This window comes from Juglans microcarpa x Juglans regia, chromosome 4S (genome assembly GCF_004785595.1).
Source record: "Juglans microcarpa x Juglans regia isolate MS1-56 chromosome 4S, Jm3101_v1.0, whole genome shotgun sequence".
Lineage (NCBI taxonomy): Eukaryota > Viridiplantae > Streptophyta > Magnoliopsida > Fagales > Juglandaceae > Juglans > Juglans microcarpa x Juglans regia.
The window spans coordinates 17003633-17012846 of NC_054601.1; the positions used below are offsets into that span (position 1 = coordinate 17003633).

At 40.4% G+C, this 9214-nt stretch overlaps 1 protein-coding gene across 1 annotated transcript; it reads right to left on the reverse strand.

Moving 5' to 3' along the window:
* Positions 1–7791: 7791 nt before the first annotated feature.
* Positions 7792–8277, reverse strand: LOC121262076. Its single transcript, XM_041164507.1, has one exon. It carries the CDS (start codon positions 8275–8277, stop codon positions 7792–7794), a length of 486 nt encoding a protein of 161 aa, XP_041020441.1.
* Between the last annotated feature and the right edge of the window lie 937 nt (positions 8278–9214).

Sequence of the window (9214 nt, forward strand, 5' to 3'; positions counted from 1 at the left end):
TTTTGTTTTATTATTAATTCTAATAATTGTTACTAGATTTTATCAGATTTTAGAGTTTTGGTTTGAATTTAAATTTTTGTTTCTTCCTATCCCCACCCGTAAGCATCATCCCTATCTATCAGATTTGTAATCCTAACCTCATATTCACCCTCATCCATAGTTTAGTAAATTCAAATCCTAATAGAAGACCAACTCATATATGAAAACCTACCATATATCCTTCCTATCATCTATAAGAAACCCACGAAGTCTCTGAAAAAAACACAAAACCTTTTTAAGCCCACGTATCGAACTCCTGCAAGCTGCCAACCCATAAGCCTTGTTCTTCAGAACCACTGCAACCTTTTCCCCCTTCACAGCCTTCGCCAACCATAGTCCAGCAGCCACTGAAAAACAGAGTAAACCACCTCCCAAACAGCTGTAGCACTTCCCTTTGTTCCAGGTTGCCCATCATGCCGACGCCACTTCCAGGGACGAAGGTGTACCTTTCGGACAACACAGAGACCGCCGGCTAGTTCCTTCCCGTCGAATCCGTATCTTCCTGGTAAGCCCATCACCATCGGTCACCACTTTTTCTCCCTAAGGTTTTTCGATTTTACAGTTCTCTCTCTCTCTTTTCTCACAGCGTCGTACCACCCTGCTCAGGAACCCAGCCGCATCGCCGACCACTTCCAGTCACCCCAGAGCTGCCATCGCCTCATCCCCCTCCCTCGATGAGTTTTGGCCCCATAAGCCTCTCTCCCACTTCCTCGAGCCCTCTGTTTCTCTTGCACGGCATTTCTTTACTCTATCCGTGTGTTTTGGCTTCTTAAGTTCTTAAGGAACCTTTGATTCACAAATGGGCCTAGGCTCATTTTGATTAAACTGGTGTTTTAAAAGGTCATATGGCCCTTGTTTTAACTTGTTTGGTGTTTAAATTTGGGGGACTAATTTCCTTGTGGGCTGAGCTTGAGGTTAATTAGACATGTAATAGATTTGTATTTTAAATTGGGCTTGACTTTATTATGTTTCAATAATTATTTTAGTGATTTTATTGAGCTTAATATTTCAAATTGAATTTAATTTTATTAAATAAATATATTAGTCATAAGCTCTCTTTTTTATATATAAGAAAGTGTTTAAAGAATTTGAATTATATTTTAAAGTATATTATTGAGACTAATATTTTGTTAATATTCCTTTGTCTATTTAGTAGAATTTAATAAAATTATTATGTTAAGAATATTTAAACAATATTAGTATTTATTAGGTTTCTTATAAGATGTAATAATTATGTTAAGAAATGAAACTTAGTTTAAGAATTGAAGTTTTATGACTTATTTTAAAATAGCTCAAGTATTCTACTAAATTATAATATGTCATTAGTATTTTAGTAATTTAAATACCAAGATTTATTGACTATGGTGTTAAACAAAAGATTTATTTGACTATCTTGTAGATTGTGAATTTAATTTCGTAGGATATTAGTACATATTGTTCCCAAACAGATTTAGTGATAATTATTATTGCGTATAGATGTCGAGTTACGAAGTGATATTCAAGAAGAAGAGCAGTGAGGTAAGTAATTTGATCACAAATTAGGATCATCACAGTTCAGCTTATATATAAGTATCATTCAAGCCAGTTCATTTCTAACCATTATTTATGCACCACTCATGTCATATGCAAACATGTCATCCAACATAGCATACGATTATGTCATTCCGCATCATGTTTAAATTCAGAAATTATGATTATGTATGTAATATGTCATGCATCTCATGTGTATAAGACACATAAGCTATCTTAAGTTCAAGTGCAAGATAAGATCAGTTAATTAGATGGCCATTCAGATGCATGGTACCAATGCAGTTCAGTTTCAGGGTGGAAGTGCAAGCCATGGGCTCAAGCATGGTCCACCATTGTATGCTAGAATACTATCAGAGGCTCCTGTTGCGGCCGCGGGACGTGGGGCCGGTGCACAACCTCACACACAGGATTAAGTGTGTTGGCCAGTCAGATCAGTCAATTAATTTAGATAAATTAGCCATGCATAGCATAAGCATCAGTATGAACAATCATAAATTTAAACTCTCAGCATGAAAACTTTTATGAAAACCTTATGTCTAATATGTTTACGTTGTGATGGATTTCTTGCTAAGTCTTCGACTCATTTAAGTTTGCTTTCATGTTTTTAACCACCCAGGTGAGGATGATGAATACGAGCAGGCAGGACAATATTAGAAGAAGTTAATTTTAGGGAAAAATCTAATTGTAAACGGTTATGCACACTAATATGTGCACCCATTCAATATGATTGGTTAGAAAGTAGATTTTATTAAAAACAGTGCTAATTTAAATTTAGAATATAAAGGCAACAATATTAGTACGCAGATTAGTACGCAAATTTGCTTGTACCTACCAAAACTCTAATTTAAGTTTCAGACTTTCTAAAATAAAATTTACTTTTATGACATGAATTTATTTAGTTTATTCATTTAATGTTTTTGGAAGACATTTTATTAGACCTTTTTCTACAAAATAAATTTCTAATTTCATTTATGAAATATGACATCTCTTGCCGGGTTTATTTTATGAAAAATACGTGACCCTCCTAGCCTACGAGAAGGGGGGTTACAGGTATTAACATGGTCTAATCATAGTTTAAGGGAGTATTAATTCAAGAAAATTTGAATTAAAAAGTTTAAGAAAAGATTAAGCATGATTAAGCTTCAAAGCATAGCTTAAAGTGCACTAACCTCAAGTATGATGGTTAATGGCCTTAGCCAATTTTCAAAACTTAATTTGGGTACTTTGAGTGTGATTTGGGCTTAAGGAAACCAATGGTATGGTGTATTGGGCCTTTGGTCTTTGAATGGTAAAATGAGTCCAAACATGGCTTTGGGCCATATGAGCTTGAAAAGGGTAAAGGTCCAATCTACACCAAAAGCCTTATGCCTTCCTATACTTGGGCCAAGTCTAGCCTTGATTTTCTAAGGGCTTGGTTCAAGATTTTTCTTGGGCTAGGCCCATGAATGTACTTGGGTCCTAAAAAACCTCAACAAAATTACTAATAGACTTGTCTCTCTAATCCTTAGGTCATTAACACTAAGTACCGAATTTAATGCTAATCCCATTATCAACCTTAATGAAAGTGATTAACCCAAAAATAAAGGCCTAATCTAGAGTACTTAAGGGTTAATCAAGAGTTAATTAAGTGGGGTGTTACATCCTCCCCCTCTTAAATCAAGATTTCGTCCTCGAAATCGGGGTCAAATAAAACAAGCAATGGGTAAGGGTTTGAGTGTTGACTCACCAATCGCGCTATAGCTCGGGGCTCGATGGGGGTCTCCCATCACTATCCTCAGACACCTCGTCCTGGGTGTGGTAGTAGTATTCATCCTCCTCTGAATCATAAAAGACATTAACCCTCTCTTGGTGTTGTCTCCACTGCTTAAACTTCTCGTCCTCAAGCCAGGGGTCTCCCTCCTCTTGAAAACGAGTGCGACTCGGAGAAGAGTCAGATGTATCTGATGTGTTAAGGGGAGTAGGGTCAAGAATGAGTGACTCCTGCTCATACTTTCACTGCTCTGCTGCCCTACTAGACTCTAGCTAGTCTAAACCTACTATGAGAGCCAATCTCATACGTCGTCTGAGCCATCTAGCCCCAGTCTCTCCCATCCAACGAATGGGGTCATAAGGCTGACGCTCCTCGTGTAGCAGTGCTCTCCTCAGATCGATGCATCCTCTCCTATCATAGTCGAGGATATGAGTCCTATGATGCTCTAACCTCTCCAGCTGAGCCCAGAATGTGTCAGCCATGTGGTCTAAGCGTCTCTGTCTCTACTCCGCTCTCAGCCTCCGAAGTCAGCTGCAAGTCATATAAATCTGACGGGTGGTCCTATTGTCATCAGCCATGTCCAAACTGAAAATGACATGAAAGAATGTGGATCATATAGGTGAAATGCCAGAGGATGCCATGCATGAATGCGAATGCCATGATGCGATGCTAAACAAGTCACATGCTAAACAAATAAGAGTATTTGCTTCTCATGTTCGCTTCTTTTTCCCATGTGGCCTCTTCAACATCATGATTTTGCCACAAAACCTTAACCAAGGGAATTTTACAATTCCGTAGTTTCTTATCCTTCCAATCAGTGATCTGAATTGGAACTTCCTCATAGGTTAGGTTGGGCTGAAGTGAAATATCCCTCGTGTCAATAATAGTTGGAATTTGCTTTTCGAAACTCTTCTTGAGAGAAGATACATGGAAAACATTATGGATTCCTTGCAATTCAGTGGGAAGATCCAGCCTGTAAGTGTTTGCTCCTACTTTCTCCAGAATCTCATATGGTCCCACGTATCTTGGACTTAACTTCCCTTTCTTTCCAAACCGAAAGACTCCTTTCATGGGCGATACTTTAAGATAGACCCAATCACCAACTTCAAACTCAAGGGCCCTTCTTCGACGATCAGCATAGTTGTTTTGCCTATCCTGGGCAGCCTTCATCCTTTCCCTTATTTGGTGGATCTGATCCTTCATCTCTTGAAGAATCTCTGTACCATAGATCCTTCCTTCTCCTACTTCGTCCCAGTATAAGGGAGATCTACACTTCCTTCTATATAACGCTTCGTAGGGTGCCATTTGGATGGTGGCTTGGAAGCTATATTGTAGGTAAATTCTATTAATGGCAAGAGCTTCTCCCATTCATCATTCTCTTGCAAAACACAAGCTCTTAGCATGTCCTCTAGGGTCTGAATAGTCTGTTCAGTCTGCCCATCAGTTTGAGGGCGATAGGCACTACTAAATTTGAACTTTGTGCCTAAAGCGTCTTGAAGGCTTTGCCAAAAAGGAACTCCATGTAACCGCACTATTTCAACAACAAATAGCCGAGTCAACTTCTCCATGGGGTCGGTATTCTTAATTGCCAAAAAGTGGGCACTTTTCATCAAACGATCGACCACAACCCAAATAGAGTTGTTTCCCTTTAAGGTTCTTGGTAATCCAATTACAAAATCCATGGATATGTCCTCCCATTTCCATTCTGGGATTGGGAGTGGTTGTAAATCTCCAGCGGGCCTTTGATGCTCTTTCTTGACCATTCTACAAATCGAGCATCTATTAACATAATCTACTATGTCCTTTTCTAATCCTTCCCACCAAAAGTGTTGCTTCAAGTCTTGATACATTTTTGTGCTCCCTAGGTGAGCTGTGTATGGAGTCTGATGTGCTTCCCTCAGTATCTTATCCCTGATCTTTTGATCAGCTGGGATAACTTTCTGGTTTTTGTAGTATAGCAACCCATCATTTTTTAGGGTGAAACCTTCGGGTCCTTCCTTCTTCTCTATCTTCCGTCAAATTTCTACCCATTTGGGATCCTCCATCTAACGCTTCTTCACTTCTTCCCTTTCCTTTGGTACAATTTCTTCTACTGTGGTTAGGGATACTTCGGCAGGAAGATCCTTGATCAACAACCTTCTCATACTATGTAGAAAGGACTCTACTTCCGAGGCAAGACCTGTGGAATTATCTCTTCACGTCTTTCGACTTAGCACATCCGCCACTATATTAGCCTTGCCAAGGTGATACTTAATCTCACACTAGTAGTTGCTAATAGTTTCTAACCACCTTCTCTGCCTCATATTCAAATTCTACTAACTAAACAAGTACTTGAGGCTCTAGTGATCGGTGTAGACTTCACACTTTGCGCCATATAAATAATGCCTCCATATCTTTAAGATGAAAACTACGGCAGCTAACTCCAGGTCATGGGTGGGGTAGTTCTGCTCATGGTTCTTCAATTGTCGCGAAGCGTAGGCGACAACTCGTTCCGCTTGCATGAGCACACATCCAAGTCCCGATTTGGATGCGTCACTAAATACCAAATAAGGTTTATGAGGTTCAGGTAGGACTAGTACCAGCGCAGTTGTGAGCCTTTCCTTGAGTTCCACAAAACTCTGCTCATACTTCTCTATCCAAACATACCTAGCATTCTTCTTAGTTAGGGCAGTGAGGGGTCCTGACAACTTAGAGAATCCCTCCACGAATCACTGATAGTAACCAGCTAATCCTAGAAAACTTCGAATTTCATGCACATTCGTTGGTCGCTTCCAACTTACTACAGCTTCAATTTTGCTGGGATCAACTGATACTCCTTGACTTGAAATCACATGCCCTAAAAATTTTACCTCCTTAAGCCAAAACTCGCACTTACTGAATTTCGCATACAGATGGTTTTCCTTTAGATTTTCCAATGCTAAACGGAGATGCTGCTTGTGATCTCCTTCGCTGCTTGAATAAATCAATATATCGTCAATGAATACAACAACAAAGCTATCCATATAGGGTCTGAATACTCTGTTCATCATATCCATGAAGGCAGTCGGGGCATTGGTTAGACCAAAGGACATTACTAAGAATTCGTAATGTCTGTATCTGGTTCGAAACGCCGTCTTGGGGATATCCTTCTCCCTAATCTTGAGCTGATGATAACCAGACCTTAAGTCTATCTTAGAGAACACCAATGCTCCTTGCAATTGATCTAGTAGGTCATCGATACATGGTAATGGGTACTTGTTCTTCACCGTTACTTTGTTCAATTCCCTATAGTCAATGCACATCTTCAATGATCCATCCTTCTTCTTAACAAATAAAACTGGCGCTCCCCAAGGTGATGAACTAGGTCGAATGAACCCCTTCTCCAATAGCTCTTATATTTGCTCTTTTAGCTCTTTAAGTTCTAGAAGGGCCATACGGTAAGGGGTTTTATGGACAGGGGTCACTGTGGGTTCTAGTTCTATGGTGAACTCGATTTCTCTATCAGGGGGTAGTCCGGGTAGATCTTCAGTGAAAACCTCAGGGTATTCCTCAACTACCGGTATCCCTCGTATCTCCTTATCATCACCATAACTCTCCATTATGAGGGCTAAGTAGGTCGTGGCACCATTAGCGATGCACTTCCTTGCCTGCAAAGCTGAAATCAGAGAGGGAGTAGCCTTCACCATCCCTCCTGTATGACGAATATGTCTACCCTCAAGCAAATCAAAGATTATCTCCTTATTTCGACAATCTATCCTAGCGCAATGTTTGGACAGCCAGTCCATCCCTAGAATAACGTCGAGCCCTAGTTGATCGAAGACGATCAAGTCAGCTTCCATCAATCTTCCCTTTAGGTCAGAGGACATTTCTTCAACACACGGGTGCAGGTGATTGTGCTTCCATCAGGAATCGACACTACTACCGCTTAAGGTAGTGTCGGAGTCAACAGGTTACACATACACGCAAAAGTCGTGGATACAAACGATCTTGTGGAGCCGGAGTCAAATAAAGCGCAAGCTGTATATTCATATAACGCAATTTTTCCTATGGTGTAATCAACTACTGAGTACTAAGCAACTATTTAAAAAGCTAATTTCTAAAGAAAGGTATTGAAGGAAAATACTAATGATAACGTTTGTTTCCTCGTCCTCAGGGATTTCCTCGCTGATATCACCAGGGGTGATGGCATAAACGCGGGCTTGAGCAGGTGGCCTCTGATTGGGTCGTTTGTTAGGAATTATATTTCCTCCTTGAACATTTTGTGGGCATTCCCGGATCATATGCCCCGACTGTCCACATCAGTAGCACACTCCTAGGCCCACAAGACATTCACCATTGTGGTTCTTTCCACATTTCTTGCAAGTGACAGGTGGAGCTATTATAAAGCCTTTCCCCTTGTTAGCTCCTTGAGTAATCCTCCTCTTAGAATTATTCCCGCCAGTAATGAAGGTAGAAGCCCTCTTTCTCTCGAGGTTGATCTGAGCTATCACATTTCACTGTTTTGCCTCCGTTATTGCAGTCACATTAACCAACTCTTGGAAGTTGTGGATGAGGAATCCAGCCACATAACTGCGAATTCTAGGATTCAACCCTGCTTGAAACTTCTGGGCTTGCATTTTCTCAGTAGCAATCAAGTGTGGGGCAAACCTTTCCAGCTCCATAAACTTCGCAGCGTACTGCTCAACAATGAGATTGCCTTGCACCAACATGGCAAACTCCTGGGCCTTCTGGGTCTTCGTTGATTCTGGGAAGAAACGATTATCAAATTCCTCCATAAATCTCTCCCAGATCAAAATGGTGATATTTCTCAATTCTCTAATCAGAAGTTGCCTCTTGGTGTCCCACCAAATTCCAGCTTCACCCTGTAGTAGGTGCCCCGCGTACTGTACCTTCTGTTCCTCAGTACAACTGCTGATCTCGAAGGTCCTGTCGAGATCTAATAGCCTCTTGTTAGCTTTCATGGGTCCCTCAGTTCCCATGAAATTGGGGTATCTATATATTAGGAACTTCTCATAGGAACACCCTCAGTTCTCAATCAGCGGGCATTGCTGGTTTTGCCTCAAGATTACTTCCTGTTGCTGCTTCATGGTCTCCGTCATTTAACGAATCGCGTCTGCCAAGTCACGTCCTCCATCGAAACAACAATCCTGATCTCTGTGGATGTTAGATCCATCAGCGTTCCTCTCTTGTCTACCACACGTCATCTCGTCTTAATCATTCTGACTCCTGCGATATATGCATATCAGACCAAGCTCTAACTGCAGGATTCAAGCCTATGCAAGACTAATGATTCAAACCTATATTCTGGCATAAGGTTCCTAAGGACATGTGGGTTTACCCAGAGACGAGCTGCTCTGATACCACTGCTGTGACGCCCCAATCCCCACTTGGGATGGAACGGAGACTTAGAGCATCAGGATATACAACACAAGGTTACATACCTCCGTTCATGATAGTTAATATACAATGCATCCTAGTATGCAACTAGCAGTATGCAATAATCGCAGCCAAAATAAAAGGTTAAGGTGAAAAATATGCCAGAATAACTAAAACATCACAACTTCATTAGATAATCATCATGTTCAAAATACTAAAGTAGCATAGACTTATATACAAAGTTATATCATTCTCTTAACGCGATCTAAAGCATAGAGAATTTGGGCTATGAACATCAAAATTAAGTCCAGCTTCTTCTCCAAATCCAACTCCTCCTCAATCATGCAAATCCAGTGCTCCATCAATTTCGTCCTAGTCGATTCCTAACATAACTTCTATCATTTCGAGTGAAATGATAGTGGTCCCATAAAAGGATGAGATTTACTCGAAATCTCAGTAAGTTAAACAACTAACTGACACAAAGATAAATCAATCATGAAAATGATAAATATGCAATGCATGAGATGCAGAAAATCAGTA